The following is a 20,950-nucleotide window of genomic DNA, read 5'->3' on the forward strand; positions in this document are numbered from 1 at the left end:
GAAGCCTATCCCTCAGTCAAACCACTGCACTGCCTCCTATCGCCCATGTCGTTATATGTTTGGCACCAAGCACAGGTAAGATATGTAGCCTACGGTACTATGTCTCCGAGCAAGATATCATCGGGAACTGGAAAAGCATGGAAACAAATTACTTAATCAAAGCCTGGCGCAACAATGCTCATTTATTTAACCAGCTGCTGGAAAAAAAAATAATGAACAGAGTGAGTGTTTGACCAGATGCTAGTAAAGCAACCAAACTTGCATTTGGCCAGATGTCTGCAAAAATAATGTTTGTTTGATTAGCTCATCTCCAACAGAGAGAAACCTGCAGTGTGTTTGGTAATCACTTCCAATCATATGTTGCAATGCAAGGCACTGGGTAAATTGTAATGGCAGCATATGGTCCTGTAGCCACTGTTTTAAATAACTGGATGTTTTTGGACATTCAAAACAGCTTGGATATGATAAACAAATAAATAAACATACAGTATTTGTTTACAAAGACATGATATTGGTGCATAACTGGACAATAATAGCCACATTTGCAGAGATAATGCGGTCCAACCAAATAAATAATGTTTCTAACCGTATAATGCAACCCTGAGATATTTAATAGTCTCTGTAAGCCAAATTCCCAATGCTTTGCCTTCCATGTGTGGTGCCCTTCCATTGACAGTGCTTATGTTTGAAAGAATGGATTCTACTGGATTATGTTTTCATTAAAACATGCCTCTGTAAATACTCAGCAAATCCATTTGCTGGTCTGGGCGTGTCCGGAGAGGTGCTCAGAATAACAATGAAGTGCCCGTTGCTCCTGTGGGAGAATGACCTGTACCAGAGGGAGGCCAGTGGGCCTTACTGCACAGCAGTTCCCCTGACGACAGTTAACTGGGCACACACAACAACAAACACATTTCCACAAGGTGAACTTGGGGTCTCTGTATAGAGAATGACTGAAGAGACAACAGGCTGTGTCGTTGTTCTTCATTGTAATCAAAAATGGGCAGTTTGCTTTTCTACAGAAATATCTAGTTATGAAACGTGCTTAGTCTTTGTAAAGTTCAACTCATCTGGCAATGAAACTACTGTACCAATCTCTGTATTTTTTAAAAAATACTTTAGGGATGGGGACTATACTGTGTGTATTTATGCCTAAAACGATGTGTTCAGTAACTGCAATGAACCTTTACAAGAAACTAAAGAACATAAATCATGTCAAGATGTATTATACGATATTAGAAAATATACAGTGTTATTAGCTATGAAAGTGCTTGCTTCCTACAGTTCTAACTGATTCGGAATTCATCAGTGTCAGTCACGCTTTTTGAAGACTGAGGCATGACCAATGAGCACCTGACCCCGGGAGTCACACTCAACACTATCACTTCCCACCTCTCACCCCTGACCCCCTTGAACAACAACATTCCGACCCAAGCACGTGTGTTGACCTACCGACCGCTCTTATTTAATTTGAAGGTTAAAAGAACATCCACCTCAATTTCCAGCAGGGTGCTCTCAACATTGGACACCTATAGCTTCACACCACAGAAGTTGAGTTGAGAAATGTTCAACAGCCTTGTCCTCATAAACCGTACAGTACTCTGGATTAGGAATGTGCTTTCAGATCACATCCACATGTTACCATTTTCCTGTTGCCATTCCTCTAAATCCCTGTTCCCCACACATGATGGATGTAGGAAGACCACATCATACTCGGAGTTATCAGAGTAATAAGTGCAGTCTGTAAGTGGTCCATACTTCTAGATGAATGATTGACTCAACCCACACTTGAACAAAGGTTTTACAACAAGCATTTCATTCTCAATCATGATCTCCATTAGTCTCCGTCAGAGTTTCCCCACAAAGCCTCTTTCACCGACAGGAGATTGTTGTACCAGACCCAGCTTTTGATCATGCAGACTGGTTTGAAAACCCTCAAAAGTGATGTAAACACACATGAGTCATTTAACTGCATGTGGCTACTGTTCAGTCTGTATACAACCAAGACCAATTTGATTATGCATTCTCCGCCAGCTATAAATTCTAGAGGAAAGTTGGCTATGAACTCTTGCTGCAATTTTCTATGGTCAAGTGTAGTGTCTTGCCCAACAAAAAGGCAATGCAGATTTAGAATGTAAAAAATACGACTAATTACACAGACCAATCAGACCAACCAAATGACCAAACATGACTATCATTTTATAACTGCATAGAGATGCATTCCAAGTGTAAGAGAGGCCTTGCAAAACAAAATATCTTGTTAATGTCAAAGGTTCTCCATTTGCCATAGGTGTTTATGTACACACATTCATTAGTTCACAAATGAGTTCACACTACCACTCTCTGTCTCCACCTAATCATTACCAGTTTCTCTTTCAGCTGCAATGATCTGATGAAATGATCTGATGAATGATGTGATGAAAACAGCCATCACCATAGCATTGCTACAGTATGAGAATGCTATTCAGCTACCCAACAACTCATTAGGCTATGATAGAGGGCATGCACATTAAACCCCTTCCCTATACGGTAAGCCTCCTCTCCTCTTCCTTGACAAATGGTTTATTCTCGGATGGTTGTATTAATAGTAAAGAATGGTTTCAGATGACCAAAGGTCAGGGGAGTGGGCATTTTTTCAAAATAGCATCATGACTGACTTACTTCTGCAGGTTTCCTCTAGGGCTCAAGCAGCTTTCCCTTTTATAATTATGAGTTTGCTTTAGCGTTTCCCTTCATATTACCACGTATTATTTCATAACTAGACTACTTGCAGTAATACATTCATTGTTACAAATGAGCGTTGTGGTGACTTTGCAAGTTGGCTCAGATATATTGGGGTATTTGTTGGGCAGGCCCCTCCTCTATGATCGCTTTCTCCAGGCTGAACGTCATGATCATCTTGAGAGTCCACCTCTCGGTGGGACAAAAGACTTGCACCCCAGAAGTAGCGGCTGGAAATAACATCCTCTCTCATAAGTTTCACACCTCTGATTTACAAGCGCTATTTTGCTTCTCCTGCACTTCTGAAACATCGCAAAAATTGATCTTCTCACAAGTTTGAAAATAATTATCAATTTCACTTTCTGACGATCACAAGGATTACAATTTCAAGAGAACACAAAATTGCTCTATAATCTAAAGGACTCGTCGGAATTTATAGAGGATATATCTCATAAAAGGTGAATCTTAAATTGGCTAAATCAGCGGAGCTTCAGAATTCTCTCTTTTTGTTTTAAAAATACGTCTGTGGAAGACAGAGGATGAGAAGACTCTAAAAACTGGAATTGGATGAACTCACGCACTTGCTGTGAAGTGCCTGCAACAGATGACAAACTTCTACTAACCTACCACGGATGATTTAATTGTATGGTACGTTTGATGCGTTCTCTTCTTTACAGCAAACACATTTTCACACCTGCATATTGTCATATCATGTTATTTTTAAAACTTCAATCAATAAATAGCTCACTCGGGAGATTTACCTTAGTCTGTTGCCTTGCTCTCATATTCGTTGGCATTGTGCTAATGAGCCAGAAGTGGCATATAATGCAAGGTTGAAAAATGGATTGCTATAGCTATTTACAAATGTCTGAGTACACTGATAGAGTGCAAAGTGAAAATTTAACTATGAGGGCTCCTTTCTAGCAGTCACGTGGTTATGTGTCTACTGTATGTAGGCCTGTTCTATTTGCCTTTGCTAATCAGCTTTATAATGAGATGTGCACTGGAAGTGCCATTAGTAGGTGCGAAAATTAAATTAAATGTTATAAGGAAAAGTTATTTGAGGGCTAATGAAACACAACCATGGGGCCAGGCACTAAATTATCAATCATCAGGCATTACAGTGGTTGTGTATCTGTGTGATATTGACAGGATCTCAGTTAGAACGTGGGTGAAGATGGGCCTGCCTGGCACGTTAACCCTGGTACTGATGCTACTGGGATCTCTGCTGGAAGTGGGAGACTGCTGTCCACATCCATGTGCCTGTTACCTCCCCACCGAGGTGCACTGTACCTTTCGCTCCCTGCTCCGCGTGCCTGCTGGAATACCCAAACAAGTGGAACGCATGAATCTGGGGTGAGTGCCCCCTGGAAATTATTCTGGTATTGCAATGACATGCACTGACTTTCAATAAGTTTGACAATGAAATTCGATTGCTTTTTTAAAAAAATGTTTTACTTCGTTAAAAGTTATGGCCTGGTCAACTGAAACGAGGCCACAAGGCATTTACATTAGAAATATACGTTTAAAAAGCTCATATGCTTCATTATGTGTAGGCTACTGTGAGAATAGTTATATTTTATAGAATTTATATTTATAACAAATTCTTCCAATTTCCAGATTTAACACAATAAATCAGATCACAGAAAGCTCATTTGATGGACTGAGAAAATTGGATCTTCTGATGATGCATGGAAATGATATACATGAAATCCCCCATGGCGTCTTCCAAGACCTCGTGTCTCTACAGGTACATTTACACTGTTTGACTAGTAGATCACAATCTGTACCTGCCTTTATATCACTGCTTGCATTTCCTGTCAAGCTAAACTGTACTGTATGTGCTTGTCACTGTTCACAGGACATACTAAAACACATTTCCTTAATTGTAACATTGAAAAAAGATTATCACAATATATCTCAATACCAACAGGCTACCAGTAAACCAGTAAACAAATGATTTGCCCACAGGTGCTGAAAATGAGTTACAACAAAGTCAGAGTGATCACTGGACACACCCTGTTTGGCTTGTCAAGCCTGGTGAGGCTGCACTTGGACCACAACCGCATTGAATTCGTCCACCCTGATGCTTTCCATGGAATGACCTCTTTACGGCTGGTCAACCTGGAGGGCAACCACATCCAGCAGCTCCATCCGGCCACCTTCAGCACCTTCTCCCTGATCCAGCAGTTTCCCCTGTCCACTATCAAGCATCTGCATCTGGCTGATAATATGCTGACCACTCTCCCAAAGAGCCTGCTGAGGAACATGCCCCAGCTGGAGAATCTCTTCATTTATGGCAATCCCTGGAGCTGTGATTGCACAATGAATCATATCTTAGACTGGACAAAAAGCCACCCAGGTAATAAGGCATTGCATGTTGAAATATTTGATTCCATATATTCATAGCATTTTTAACTGCAATTTAATCTGCTGTTTTAATTATAAGAAAAATCTGTATTGTCTACAAATGGGGACAAATGGGAATTTGTCTTTGGCTTCACATGTTTTCTTTAAAAAAAAAAAAAAAAAAAAAAAAGTCTGTCACAATAAATCTCAATATAGTAATAAATAACATTCCATATACAGAAGACTGATTGATACGTGATGTATTTCTATTTTTCAGGAGTTCTGAAATGTAAAAAAGACAAAGCATACCCTAAAGGCCATCTCTGTCCAACGTGCGCATCTCCAAAACATCTGGCGAAGAAAACAATCTCCGACCTCCAAGACCTCTCTTGCACCGGACCTGTCATTAACTCCTCAGAGAAGAGCCCCACCCCTGAGCCGAGCCTGAGTGATTTACTCTCCGCCGAAGAATTGAGAGGGCCGTTTGGGAACATCACGCTCAATCTGTCCGATGAACACGGAAACAAAGTGGATCTTAGTTGTCGCATTGAGGCGCAGAGAGAGTCCACCAAAATTGCCTGGGAACAAATAGGATCGGAGGAGATTGTGGCTAACTTAACGCTCTCCCTTGACCTGGAGTGCCCGATCGAGCGTCAGGAGTACGAGAGATTGTGGAGACTTATTGCGTACTACAGCGAAGTGCCTGTCCACCTACAGAGAGTGATCATGCTTAGCAAAGAACCCAAGCTGAGTTACAGATACAGGCAGGATGTTGAAAAAGATGCTTATTACTACACTGGGGTGCAAGCCAACATAGTGTCCCACCCATCCTGGTTGATGCAGCCCTTGATGAAGTTACAACTGAACAGACCACATTCAACCGCAAAAAATGTCAAGTTGATGCTCGGAACCCATTTCTCATCAAACTGGGAGATTGAAATGATGAGACGACAGCGAAGGGACTGGGTAATGATTGAACGCCACAACAAAACGCAGACCACAATGACTGCTGTAACGGGAGGCACGACGGAAATGGACTGCAATGTGCTCAGCTCTGGCCACGCATCAGTTCAGTGGAGACTGCCAGATGGCTCCAAAATCAAAGCGCCTTACACCAGCCCTGACAAGAGGATTGCTGTATCCAGCAGTGGGAAGCTGGTCATGAAAACACTAAGCCACGCCGACGCTGGTGTGTATTACTGTGTTGCCGGGGTGAGGAACGATCAAGATTTTCTCCCGTTCCGCTTAGCTGTGGTGGAGTCCTCGGCTCCCCCTCCAGGTGAGAAGGCAGGGCCAGCGGTGACACACTCCGTTGGAGAGCCAATCTCTCTTCCGTGTGTCGCCTCTGCTGCCCCTGACGCCGAAATCAATTGGATTTTCCCGGATGGAAGCAAAGCAACCATCAAAGCCAATTCATCAAAGGCTTATGTTTTTTCCAACGGAACCCTGTTTATTCCACACAGTCAGCTCAGTAACAACGGCTATTACAAATGTGTGGCCATTAACCAGCATGGCACAGACACCCTGGCATCAAAGGTAACGATCACAGGTAAGGAGGCCCTGCAGCCACTCAGAAGGTATCCCATGAGGCCACAGTCAGCTGCGGGAGTCTCCACTAAAATAAAAGCTTTCATAGATGACGATGAGTCTTCAGGAGACTATGGCATATGGGGCAAAACTCCAAACAAGCCGAACAATGGTCGTTTAAACAGGCAGCGAGCTCCCCATACTAGAATACGAGGGTCTTCACAGAGACATCCTCAACGAAGACCTATAAACCCTAGAAAACCTATTCGAAAGGGATACCATGGACACAATAGGAAACCTATTCCTGAGCCAAGGAGAAATTCTGGAACATCAAAAGCCAAGATTGATCCCCAAAAATGGGCAGACATTTTGGCAAAAATACGTCAAAAGACAGCTCCTAAACCCACTACACCAAACCCTGTGCACACCAGTTCACCAGTCCAAAAAATTGATAATAAAGACCTGTCCAACTCAAACAAGCCTGACCCTGGTGACGGCGTGGAAGGATCGACTCCAGATGACACTGCTCTGCCAGAAGAGGGATTAAGTGTTCTCAACACTCCTCAAATTCCTTTGCAAATACCCCAACACCAAACAGTGGCAGCCCCTACTCATACAAAAGACCATCAGACTAATGATATTTACCAAATATATACACCCAAACCAAACAATGAGGTAAAGGAACAGACCTCATCTCCAGATATTACTGTAAATCCTACTTTAGCATCTGACAATGGCCTGTATGAAACTCTGACGGTAAGAATGGGAGATAGTGAGGCCTTCACTGTTCTGCCACAAAAACAGCCAGCAACAGAGGACTCAGCCATTCCATTACACACAGTTGATACTGATCTTGAGGTAAACACAAACAACAAAGTGAATGAAAACAGTCTCACTTCAAAGTTTACAACCTCTACACCAACTGCCAAATCTACATCAACTGCTGTTGCCAAACAAGGAGTCCCCATTAACTCAGTGCCCCCTAGATCAAACGTCCAGCGGAATTCAAGAAGGAAGTATCATCCCACTAGAAGGCGAATGAACAGACTCAGACCAAGACCCCCAGTCTCACGCCTAACAACTCCTGAGCCACAGCAGCCATCAACATCTCCCATCCTCTCACCACAAGTCAGATGGACAGAAGCTTCACCACCAGTCAGTAAGAGCATATTGCCCACATCTGGACCTTTTACAAAACATACAATTACTCACTCAGCGAGAACTCTCTCAGTACAAGATGACAAAATGCTCACAAGACAACAAGAACCGGGCAGTCATGAAGAAGCTGAGCCGGGACAGCAGCAAGTTCCACCAGAAAGTACTTCATCAACATTACTGTCACTTGTAACAACACAAGGAAAACCTCAAGTATACGAGCACACAGCTTCTTCAGTAGCAGCCGCAACGTCAGAGCCAGGCCACAAATCTGTCTCTGTGGCTGTTAGCCACGAGGAGTCTACAACAGCTCTGTCAGACTTGGAACTGGATGAGAAGATCATAAATGAAAATGTGGCAACAACTCTGACCTACATAACAAGCCATGTATCATCACAGTCACGGGTAAATAATGTACATGCTTCAAGAGAGCCAACCTCTCATCCTGTTAGCCTAGGAGAGGAAGTCTCTGTCAAAGACATTAGCAATCAAAATAATAATGAAAAGTACCTAGAAGAGTCCTCACCATATTTACCTACAACCACCGAACCACTAACAACTGCCAGCGAATATTATGAGACTCCATATACTCCATATAAGGAATCTTCAGAAATTGTTGTTTTGACCACTCACCATGAACACAGTGTTGTTTCCCCCAATGCAAAGACAACTTTGTCAGGCGAAAAGACACCTTTGTCAGTTGATAACAAAGAAAATGACGTTCAGCCCAAACAGGACAATGATGTTGACCATACAGCCATCACAGTAACAAGTACAGAGCCAACAATCACAACTGATATTACTATTGTAGCTGTTACTACAGAAAACGAATTAACATCCACCCCAACATCCACAAAGCCCACCACAACATCCACCACAACGTCCACTGCAGCACAAAAAACGACTGCTATGTCAACAAAAGCTTCACCCATATTGAGACCTAGTGTAACATTACCTGGAAACAACAGGGTACTCCATGGACCAAGGTATCCAGGAGGAAATAACATTCCTGTCAGTGGAGGAATACCGAGCACTAACTACAGATACCCATACTACTCCAACAATAGGAATCCATTCATCATACGCAGACCTGATATAAACCGAACGCCATCTGTCACCAGTTTCCCAGAGCAAAATGAAAAAATAAACTCCCAGAAGTTGTCAAATGGAAAGGCGCCGATATCCTCTGCCACTGTAGCCATAACATCCACAACTAGAACTCCAACGATTATCTTAAAGACATCTACTTCATCAAAACCAAAAACTCAGCATCAAACAAGTCAGAGCTCAACAAATAGACATTCTGCTACAGTAATACTTTCGCCCAACACTTATGATGGGTCCTCTCAGAGACCTGTCACAGTGCCTCGCCTGAAAGGAAAACCCAAGATCACCACCAACAATATCTACACATTTATAGTCAACGCTTCAACTGATGTACGGCTTCCATGTGATGCTGTTGGGGAGCCTAAGCCATTCCTCACATGGACCAAAGAATCCACAGGTAAGGGGACACCTATTTGTAAGTATGGGAAAATTCAATTCCATACACAAGTATATGTCAAGTAACATTATTATGATGAAACCAATAAAAGCCACAAGTTCGTAGCAAGCAGCCAGCAATACAAAGTTCTTTATTTTCCCCAAGAGGCTGAGGATTGTGACACTTACTTGTCACTATCCATAAGACACATGTGGTGTGGTTAACGGTAGACTCTCTGAAATTGGAGACTGTGGTTCAAACAGAGGCCATGGACCATGGGACAAGCCTGTCCAGGAGAACATGCAATCTGTAGTTTTATGTGAACAAAATGGTTTTTCCTAGCCTCCAGGGCCCAATATTTTGTCTGTAAACTTTTAGCTTTGTAATGAATCATAGTCAATTCATCACAGAGGAAAAAATAAAGCAACATGTCTTCCCCAAGACGTATTACTTATAACGATTTCACAGTTATTGGATAATGAATCTTAAGGATGACTACCTCATGAAAATAAATGTATTGTAAAAACATTTATGTCAAATGCCTCTATTTTTCCATTTCGTCTAGGAGCTATCATGTCAGCAAACAGCAAGCTCCAGAGGTTTGAAGTCCTGCCAAACGGAACCTTTGTGATCCGTAATGTGCAGCTTCAGGACCGTGGCCAATATCGCTGCACAGCCCAGAACCTCTACGGGGTGGACAAGCTGACCGTCACCCTCTTTGTCATGGCTCAACAGCCCAAAGTGCTCACCCCCAGGCATCGCGACGTGACCGTGTACCTGGGCGAGAGCACCAGCCTGGCGTGCCAAGCCCAGGGTCTGCCGGAGCCGCACATCACCTGGGTGCTGCCCAACAGAACCGTGCTGCACACCCTCAGCACTGCGGAACAGCGGGTCATGCTCCTGCCCAACGGCACTCTTCAGGTCAAGCAGATCAACTACCCGGACCGGGGGATTTACAAATGCATAGCCAGCAACGTGGCCGGAGCGGACACGCTGTCTGTGCGCGTGCACATCGCGGCGTTGCCCCCTATGATCCAGCAGCCGCACCGCGAGAACTTCACCCTCTCCGAGGGCCAGACCGTCTACGTCGACTGCAGCGCCAAGGGCGCGCCCCAGCCGAGCATCCGCTGGGTGGTCAACGACGGCACGCAGGTCCGCCCCTCGCAGTTTGTGAAGGGAAACATGTTTGTCTTCCCCAACGGCACGCTGTTCGTTCGCAATCTGTCCACGAAAGACTCGGGGAGCTACGAGTGCATGGCCGTCAACGTCGTGGGGGCGGCGAAGAGGACGGTGAGCTTGGTGGTGAGGAAGAGCTCGTCCACAGCCAAGATCACCTCCACGTCTCCGCACAGCACTGACGTGATGTACGGCGGGAATCTGCGGCTGAACTGCATTGCCTCCGGCGATCCAGCGCCCAGGATTGTGTGGAGGACTCCATCCAAGAAGCTAATAGATGCACATTACAGGTGTGTACAGTATATACTGTATAATGAATAGATAAAGCTCTGAACATCAGTGCATGTGTGGTGTAATTAATGATCATGGTTCCTCGTTCCAAGTCAAAGTTCACATCAAGGTCATTAATATGGTTTTGTTTCTTTTAACTTACATAAAACGCTGTCCTGTGGCTTATGCACAATACAGTATGTTTTATTTAAAGATGCATTTATTTGATATTTAATGTCTGTTGAACATATTAACTGCCCCCATGTATTAACCTCATAGCTGAAGAAATGTTGCAAAATCAATGTAAAAGTATAATATTTGGGAAATGATACAGACATATTTCATTGTCTGTAGTAATCATTTTATTTCATTCATTAATCTTGTTTTTTTCCCCTCTCTCGTTTTCAGCTTTGATCGCAGGATGAGAGTCTTCAGTAATGGCACGCTAATAATCCACGGAGTAACAGACGTAGACGAGGGAGACTACTTATGTGTTGCCAGAAACAAAATGGGCGATGACTATGTGCTCCTCAAAGCCAACGTGATGATGAAGGCAGCCAAGATTGAGGGAAAACAGCTGAGCAGCCACAAGGTCTCCTACGGAGGGGATTTAAAAGTCGACTGCGTCGCCTCCGGTCTCCCAAACCCAGAGATCAGGTGGAGTCTGCCAGATGGAACGATGGTTAACAGCGTTATGCAATCGGACGACAGCGGCGTGCGCACGAGACGGTACGTGGTCTTCGACAACGGCACTCTTTACTTCAACGAAGTCGGAATGAAAGAGGAGGGCGACTACACGTGCTACGCCGAGAACCGGCTGGGCAAGGACGAGATGAAGGTTCACATAAAGGTCGTGCCGGAGCCCCCGGTGATCCGAAACAAAACCTCCGAAGCGATAAAAGTGAACTACGGGGAGACCGTGGCATTGACGTGCAGTGTCAAGGGTGAGCCGACTCCCGTCATCACGTGGCTAACGCCAACCAGCCGCGTCATACCCCCCACGTCAGACAAATACCAGCTGCGCTCAGACGGGACGCTGCTCATCCAGAAGGTGCAGAGGTTAGATAACGGCACCTACACCTGCACGGCCAGGAACTCGGCGGGTTTGGACAGGAAACAGGTGAGGGTGGAAGTTCTCGTCTCGGCGCCGACCATCAACGGGCTCCGGGGCTCGGCCAGCTCCACGCGGGAGACGGCGCTGAGGGACCAGCGCAAGCTGCTGCACTGCAAGGCCGAGGGCACCCCGATCCCGCGGGTCATGTGGGTGCTGCCCGAGAACGTGGTGCTGCCCGCCCCGTACTACGGCAGCAGGATCACCGTGCACCGCAACGGCACGCTGGACATCCGCTCGCTGCGGTCGACCGACTCCGTCCAGCTGCTCTGCATCGCGCGCAACGAGGGAGGGGAGGCGCGCCTGCAGGTCAGTCTGGACGTGATAGACGAGGTGGAGAAGCCCAAGCTGAAGAACCCCGCCGCGGAGTCCGTGTCCCTCACCAGCGGAGTTTCCGTGACTTTGAACTGCACCGTTGAAGGCAGGCCAACGCCCCAGGTGACCTGGATCCTTCCCAATGGCACAACCATCACGAGTGGCACAACTGTTTACAAGTTCCAGCACAGGCCAGATGGCTCCCTGTTTATCAGAGACCCGTCTCCGGCTGAGATCGGACGGTACCGATGTGTTGGCAGAAACTCAGCTGGCTCTGTCGAGCGTACCGTCACGTTAGAGTCAGGGAAGAAGCCTGATATCAATAACAAATACAACTCGGTGGTGAGCATTATCAACGGCGAAAACCTGCAGCTGAATTGTCTCTCGAAAGGGACTAAGCTCACCTGGACTCTACCTGCTGGCGTGGTGCTCACGAGACCCCAGGCAACGGGACGTTACACAGTCCTGGAGAACGGAACTCTTCTGGTGAAGCAGGCCTCTGTGTATGACAGGGGAACATACCAGTGTAAGTCCACGAATGAGCACGGCACGTCTGTGCTGTCCGTGCCTGTGATTGTCATTGCCTATCCGCCACGTATAACAAACGGTCCTGGAGCAGTGACTTACGCCAGACCCGGTGTGGCCATTCAGTTGAACTGCATGGTCATTGGCATCCCCATAGCCGAGGTGTCCTGGGAGATGCCTGATAAGACTATGTTCAAAGCCGGCACTCAGGCACGTGTCTACGGGAACAAATATCTTCATCCACAAGGCTCCCTGGTCATTCAGAACCCCTCCAGCAGAGACACTGGTTTCTATAAGTGCACTGCCAAGAACGTTGTAGGAAGTGACACAAAGTCAACCTATTTACATGTGTTTTAATGGGAAATAATTGATGCTATACATGCCCACAAAACTGCGCAAACTCAGTGCACAAGATACTGTTCACACAAGCACATATGAGTAATTTTTATTGCAAAAGAATGCTCTGTATCTGGAGCCGGTTTATTGTTTTAATTCCATTTACATTGAGTTCAAGTTTCAAGCATCTTTCCATATTTCAACAAATATCTATGTGATAATGTATGCAAAAACGAGCTTTTTCTTTAACAAAAGCTGAATTTAGGGATTTATTGTCATGAATTCAAATGCCAAAAACTCGACATATTGAATTGTAGACATCAGGGAACAAAATTGTAACTGCTGTTGCAAAATGTCATACATTACTCACAACTAATATGATGCTTATGTCCTTCACAGACATATTTGATATTCACATTCGTACTTGTTATCTTTATTTTGTAAACTAATACCTTATAATACAAATTGACATGTTTTGTGCCATATTTGAATAAGAAGGGAATGTTTTTTTTACTGTTAAAGAAATGGATCAGTTCCTAATCGTGATTTGATAGTTTTTGTTTCTTTTGTTATCAAATAAGCTTTAAGGTTTGTCAGATGAATTACGTGGACATCAATATTACATTTACTGTACATTATAGGAGTCATAACAATGTTTTCTCTGTGCTACTACATGTCTATTTTCTTAAATTATTTGTCTTAACAAGACTGGTGAAAAATATTAACTGTTATCATTTGATGTAGCTATATTTTGAACAGCCACGTCCACATAAAGGGCAAAAGCAACATAACGTGTTTATGTTCATATCCAAATTAAAATGATCAAGTGCACTGAATTTGAACCTTTTCTTCAGCTTACTTCTATGTGCCCCACATGGTAAACTCTGATGACTTTGAAAAATTGTTGGGGGAAAAGACAGACTTGATCATTTTAATTTGACCACCAAGGTGGTCAGATATTTTTTACTACTGGAGCCACTTTCAAGTGAAGAGGATTTATCAAATGTGATTGGATATTTTCTCCCACAAATAATACAATATGTGAACTATTATGGGCAGGTGTGTTTCATTGATGTCACTCTAGGCCTACATCTGTTTTCCTTGGATCTCAGGGCTGTCTATGATTATCTCAGGAAGCAAAAACTGCCTCTCTCAGCACAAGCTGTCTAGCGAGTATGATATAAAATAGTTTTCAGGAGGTCAAAAGTTCTTAAATACAAAGGTCTTTCATCTGTGTCATCAGCTTGTTGCTGCATAACTATCTGAGCTGATAACCCATTATGTCGCCCGATCCAAAGCCAAAAAGCTAAACGCATATATCTGTCGCAGCAGACAGAGGGCAAAAATCTGCACCTCCAGCCATATGCTCAACGAGAAGAGCAGCTCCACTGTGGCTGGTTAACCTAAGGACATGCAGGGTCTGTTGGAGCCCAACTCCACCTGGAATATTTCAGCAGACAGCAGTTCTCATCTCCTTTGCCAGGTCACTGGGTCATTAGTGGCTCTGTTCTCATCTAATAGCTTTACCTTACTTTGCCTTACACATTGAAAAGAAATCCTACGGGACACAAGCTTCATCCCTGATGTGTCTGCAGAAAGGGAAAAAAGGCAGCACCCCTTAATTTTCCATGATGATATTCCCATGTAAGGGAAAGGTCATTGGGTCATCTCCTGAATTGTTTGACTGCAGCCTGGATTGCACACTAATTGCAATGGTCCAGTGCACTGCCCGGTCCCCCGTTGTTCACGGTACGATTCTGGGCTCGAGCCACGTGCGATCTGTTTGTGAATGGGACAGAAAAGGGAGGGGAAACAGGAAAATGATTCAATCTCCCTAAGCAAGACTCGCCTCTGGGCCTCTAGTGAAAAAAAAAGAAAAGAAAAAAATGGCTGTTGTGTGTACCCACAAACAAATTGTGTTTACCCACAAATATCCTCTCTCTACACAAAGTCACATTTTAGGAGCCAAACATTATAGGAGCTTTTCTTTGCTGATAGCTGCTGGATACAACAAGCAAACGCCATGGCTACTGTAGAGTATACACTCCTACTGCTAAATCCCATTTTGAAGTGAGTTATATGTTTGATTTAGTTGGATCACTGGCACCGGAGGGAACACATGAGAGGGTGTTTTCCCCGTCAGAGCCAGAGCGCAGCGAGCAGTGACAGCAGGGGTGTACACGCAAAGCAAGCAATGGGAGGGAGTGCCACTAGCTGTCCAGCGCCAAGATGAAGAGGGCTATAGGGGAGACAATTCCAGTGACACATCTTTGACTTTCCCTTCCCTTCCCTTCCCCGCCCGCACCCAGGGTCGTAAGAGAGGCCAGCTGTTTCAGCTGGAGCTGCAACTCCTGCCGCCATAAATTGGGGGAGAATGACTGACACTTTAGAGATGTGTAGCTCTGCTTAAGAGAAGGCTTTGGAGGGAAAGCAGAGAGATAAATTACAGTCTCCATGTTAGAAACAGCTGTGAGAGGCAGCAGCACCCCACAGTGAGTGCCTGCCTGGCTATGCCTGTCCGACGTGGGGCTGGTCCTAAAACGCTTATTACAAACCCGCCATTATAAAAGGAAGATTTCCAAGAATGCAGATGATCTATTCGCAGACTTCACAGATTGACAGAAAGAGAGACATACGACTTTGTGACCCTACTGACACTAACTGACTAATTAGAATATCCGACTTTGAATGATTAGGCCTAGTCCCCACACAGATGTAGCCTACGAGTTGCCTCCATTTTCTACAGAGAGTTGCATTCCCATTGGCATAACATCTTGCTCCTTCAGTGCCTATAAAAAATCTCAATAAGGAGCATTGATTCAAGCTGTCTCTGCAGCTTTCGATGCGTGTCCTGCTGTTATCCTCGAAATACAAATAAGCGTCGTCACCCCCTCTGAGGGAGAACAAAAGGAGACAGAGCACATTGTGCCCCACTGGCAATGTGTGCTGCAACTGCTTAGCGTCTGGGGGCTGATCGGGGCGGATGTTTCCTGGGTCTCGCTTTTGCCTCTCTCTGATTCTCTCTTTGTGCTGGAGTGTGTCATCTGTGACCCCGTGAACCCACTCAAGACATCCCCTTGCTTCTTTTTTTTTTTTTTTTCCGACAGCAGGCTTGCATTACCCGGCATTATAACACGACGAGAACAAACAACCGTTATGAAGTTGGACGTTAGAGAAGGACTGCGGCGCTGAGCACATATGGGGGACTTTGCTCTGTTTTGCATCAGTGGAGAGAGGAGAGCACAGGGGCTGCTCTGACCTCATTTATGTGGGCCAAAGTCAGCCTCGCAAGTGTCCACAGCATGCGGTACACTGTGTCCATGGCAACACCAGAAATGCTGATTTGCTCAAGCACCGTCGTCAGCAAAAAAAATATATATATGCAAAGTAGTTTGCTACTTTTTAAAATGATTATATTAAAGTTGTTTACTGCTTCATAATGATGATTATATCTCTCTGAGGAAAAAATTCACTAAATTTCTTTGTATTGTCATTAATGTGAAATAGACAAGCACTTCACACTAACTCACCCCAAGTGGAACTGGAGATGCAGTAGTTCTAAGCTTACCACTTGTGTCAATATTGTAACAGTATGATGACTTTGAGGATGCTGATCTGAGTCTTAATATCCATTTGCTGAGCATGCTCCCTGGGACCACAAACTGGTTCCACTCGAGGAAATAGGTCAATACCGGGGAGGAGCCCACGGAAATACGTAACTCGTCTCACCCAAGAAATGCTGCACAAAAATCAAGGTCCTGAGAGTTATGACACAAAATAGTGGAAACATCTGGGTTGCGAGAGAAAAAATCCCTCCTCCGGCTTAGTGGGTCACTGTCAAAATATGATTTGTGGTGAAAGCCTTCAGTTCATCTGAGTTTATCCCTAAGACACACCTCTGATGCCAGTCTGCATCAAAGCCTACCTCTCATCTATTCTTATGCCACTCGGTAGAGGACAAAGTAGATCAGTGTCACACGTGTCAGTGTTTTCCTCAAGTCTCAACTCATTAGCATTATGGCTATAAGGTTATAGAGGCCATCAACAAGACTGTAACAGCCTAAGTGTAGTGTGCCAACTGTAACAATAACAATAAAGCCTGGATGAAATATTATAGCAAAAAGAGCTACCTCCTTCAAGAAGCACAACGTGTGATGAAAGCACATAAACATAACATAAAAGTTGAAATCGCAAAGCCCATACAGCTCTGAATTGGGTCTATTGATGAAATAAGTTTATTTCAAAGCAAGCACTGGTGTATTCATTTGCACCTCAGGAAGACTGGCTGCACAGACACCATCAACGTTGCTACTTGTTACAACTAAATCAGATTTACATGGTGTACTTTGACAACATAACTTTCTGAGGCAACAACAGGGGGCTAACAACCAAAACACAAACACAAAAACATTGCAAACAACAGCACAACTTTCATTGGCAGGTTTGTTAACATTCTGATGTGATGTGATGACAGCATCTCGCTCCTTCAATGTCAATAATCTGCATAGCAAATATTTTGAACAATGCAGGCTATGGAGGGTGGATATCAATTCTACAAAAATAATCAAATCAAGGCATGAAAAAGAAGATCAAATTGAAACAGTAAGTACCAGTGTACATACCAGATGAGATGAAAGTGTATCATCTCACAGAAGGCAACTGAGTGAATGGATAATGGTAGATCAAGGAGTAGCTAGTGTTATCTGCTCTGCAGTGTTATCTGCTCTGCACTAGACTGAGAGCCGCATCCCTGGACTAGCTAGGAGGCTAAATCCACTGGAGCAAGTAATTGGTCTTTTTTCCAAATCTTCCAAACAAGGCCCAGTTTTCAGTTCACTTTTATGTTTAAATGTGTACCCTAGACATAAAGGAACACAACTGATCACAACTGAACAAAACTGAATTAAGGTGACCTGAAGGTCATTGAGAAGATATAAGCATATTGCTGAAGAAGAACACCATCATGCAGGCTATGTCTGTTTACATCTACAAATGAAAAGGAATGTTAAAGTGACTGTTTGAAGGTCACTGCCTTACCTCCATCTTGGGTGTCTGACCTATTTAGTTCCTATGCTAACCTACATCACAGCTACTTCTTAGGCCTGCCTCCAAATTCTCTGGGCTGTGAATTTTCATCAATTAGGTGAGACATGTTTATGCTAAACACACATGTTTATTTCCTTGCTCAAACATTAGCTCTGTGTTGAAGTCCAGTTATTACAGACCGGTTCAGTTGTTTTACTATTCATGCTCAGTCAAAAACTGACTGAAAAATGATGCGTGCAGAAATTGATGTGTTTAGGTTATTACAGATTTGTACTAAGGAATCGCTCTTTGACATTGTTTATTGTCCTAAAATTATAGGAGTATTAACCCGAACCTGAATTACAGGAGTATTAACCCGCAGGGTATCACAAAGCCATAATCTCCTCAGGAGATATTATCAAAGTGAATTCACATTATTCAGCTTCATGTTCGCTGTTAAGTTGGCTCTAACAAGTGTTTCATATCTCATAGCTAATTAGAACAACATTTATCTCGTAAATAATAAGCATTAGATGTTTGACCCAGATTTTCTGTCGTCAGAGGAACAATGCAACAAATGGTAAATAAAATGACACCATGGGGGTCTTGAGGAGGAAATGTTTTCAGCCATCAACCTGACCCTGTTGTGTTTCATTGCTTGCAAATGTACTTCACCGATGGCCCTCTCTGTGGTAGCACCTAATCAAGCAGAGCCTGTTTTGGTGGAACTCACCAGCGACCACTCTGCAGCTGCAACAGTGAAGAAAAAAGAACCAACAACAATGCAGTCTGAGAGCACGTGATGACCCACTTGGACAGACTTAGATATTGAAAATAAACAATCTCTTTTTGACCTGTTCCAGGCCCATGCTGAGGGTCTGAATCGATTTGCTTGCTCATGCAATTTTTATCTTGTGAGTTACACATACGTCTTGATTGAGTTTGCAAAGAATAATGTGATTATATCTACAAGACACTTATCATCTCTTTTAACATCCAACGTTTGCAGCTGTCCAACAATTACTGTAAGTGTTACGCATTTTGGCTCAAAAACTCTTTATTGTCACTAAAATCTCTGTGGGAACTAAACAAACTTATTGAAATATTTGCACAAACTAAAAGATTTCCCTCATTCAATCCACTTTAACTTATTTTTCATTCACCTTCTCCTTTAGAATATCAACCTGTAAAAAAAACAAACGTGTTGTCTGAAAACAGCATGCTATATCTTCGACAAAAACAGCATCAGGTCTGCTTCTCCGAGCTTCATCAAAGGATTTCACACACATCTTTATTGATTTTTGTCTGCACTGATACAAACGGCTGTTTTATGACTGGAAGCCGGGGATCGGGTTTCCTCTGAGACAGTGAATTTATAGAAAAGCAGGCAGTTTACGGGCTCCACCTGCCATATGGTCCCCTTTAGTTCCAACACATGCTGGCGCTAATCAGCGCGGGCCGCCCCGGCATTCCTCATCCACAGTGACCGCACATCAAAGCGCCGCCGCCCGCCATCAGAGCTGGAAGTGATGTCACCAGAGAGCATGTCCCATATCACTCTTCGAACAGAGTATACCTCACGGATGTTGTCAAAAGCAACAGTTGGATGTATATAGAGTTATCCAGGTTAATCTGATTCAATGTTTATAAAAAGAATAGTCTTGCATAAGAGACCTTGGATTACAGTATAATAGCTTTAAAGACACTGATGTGATAAGGAGATGCCTGTCCGCACACTCACCATGCCAAAAGGAAATCGTTGCCATATTAGGCCACTATAGGTTTACCATTCATCGGCCTGTTGTGTGACACTGAAATGATTGTGATTGATGACTAAAATTACTGACGCAAGAGCATCCAGAACTGGAAAGAATTAATTAAACTATCTTTGATTCCACAGGCTTTTTCAGTATCCAAATGACTTCTCTTAATTAAGGCTTTCTTTGGTGAGGGAGAAACTTGGATGCAAAACGGTGCTGTGCTGTGCTGTGCTGTGCTGGGCTATCATCCCGTGCATGCCGACTGTTTTCAAACGTTTGATAACAGTTTTCACAAAAAAAAGAGGACAACTGATTGGTATAATCAATAATCGAGCATGACAAAAACAAGTCAGGATGTTTGGGTGCGTTGCATGTCAGCTCTACTGAAACACTTTCATCACAGACCAAACAAGCAGCTCCGGCGTCATCAGAGAGTGATTGGAGAAAGGAGCCACCACAGGAAGGACGCTTTTAGGCCATGCTGCATCTGACCTGCATGTGACCACAACACATGTCAGGCACTGACATCCAAACAGCTGAGGAAACAGCAGACCACACAGCAGAGCACCAAGGAACCCTGGGCTATTTTCATGCTTCTCTTCTTCTCTTCTCTTCTCTTCTCTTCTTCTCCGCTCTTCTCTTCTCTTCTTCTACCTCTCTTCTCTTCTCTTTTCTCTTCTCTTCTCTTCTTCTCTCTTCTCTTCTCCTCCTCTTCTCTTTTCTCCTCTTCTCTTCTCTCTTCTCTTCTCTTCTCTCCTCTCTTCTCTTCTCTTCTTCTCATCTCTTCTCCTCTCTGCTCTTCTCTTCTTCTCCTCTCTTCTGTTTTCTCTTCTCTTCTCTTCTCTTCTCCTCTCTTTCATTTCGGTGATCAACTAATAAATAACATTTCTTGTTCTGAACTGAGTGAGCTGAGTGACTCAGTGAGTATCTGAGTCTGAAGCGTGTTTCAGAATATTTCAGAACTAAAAACTAAAACATCCTCAATGTTGTTCATGAATTTGAATTTTTGTCCAAGGGCAGTTTGGGTTGAATCAAACCCTGCAGTTAATAACATACACTTCCATTCAATCTCATGTTATTGTTATGACCGGAGGATATTGTGACAAGTCTTAATTCACTCCATATAGCCATACAACTGAGATATTTAATGGTAACCCAAAACAAGAGTGTTCTCATTTCACCTTTAGAGAAAATGTG

General features: G+C 43.8%; 1 protein-coding gene across 1 annotated transcript; it reads left to right on the plus strand.

The window, feature by feature from the left end:
- Positions 1–3,316: 3,316 nt before the first annotated feature.
- On the plus strand, positions 3,317–13,514 carry mxra5b (matrix-remodelling associated 5b). Its single transcript, XM_062535062.1, has 8 exons — positions 3,317–3,369; positions 3,874–4,077; positions 4,342–4,471; positions 4,693–5,083; positions 5,348–6,665; positions 8,874–9,256; positions 9,801–10,701; positions 11,090–13,514. Exons 2-8 carry the CDS (start codon positions 3,899–3,901, stop codon positions 12,987–12,989), a joined length of 5,202 nt encoding a protein of 1,733 aa, XP_062391046.1. The 5' UTR covers positions 3,317–3,369; positions 3,874–3,898; the 3' UTR covers positions 12,990–13,514.
- The last annotated feature ends 7,436 nt before the right edge of the window (positions 13,515–20,950 follow it).

This window comes from Sardina pilchardus, chromosome 4 (assembly GCF_963854185.1).
Source record: "Sardina pilchardus chromosome 4, fSarPil1.1, whole genome shotgun sequence".
In the NCBI taxonomy this organism is placed as follows: Eukaryota; Metazoa; Chordata; class Actinopteri; order Clupeiformes; family Clupeidae; genus Sardina; species Sardina pilchardus.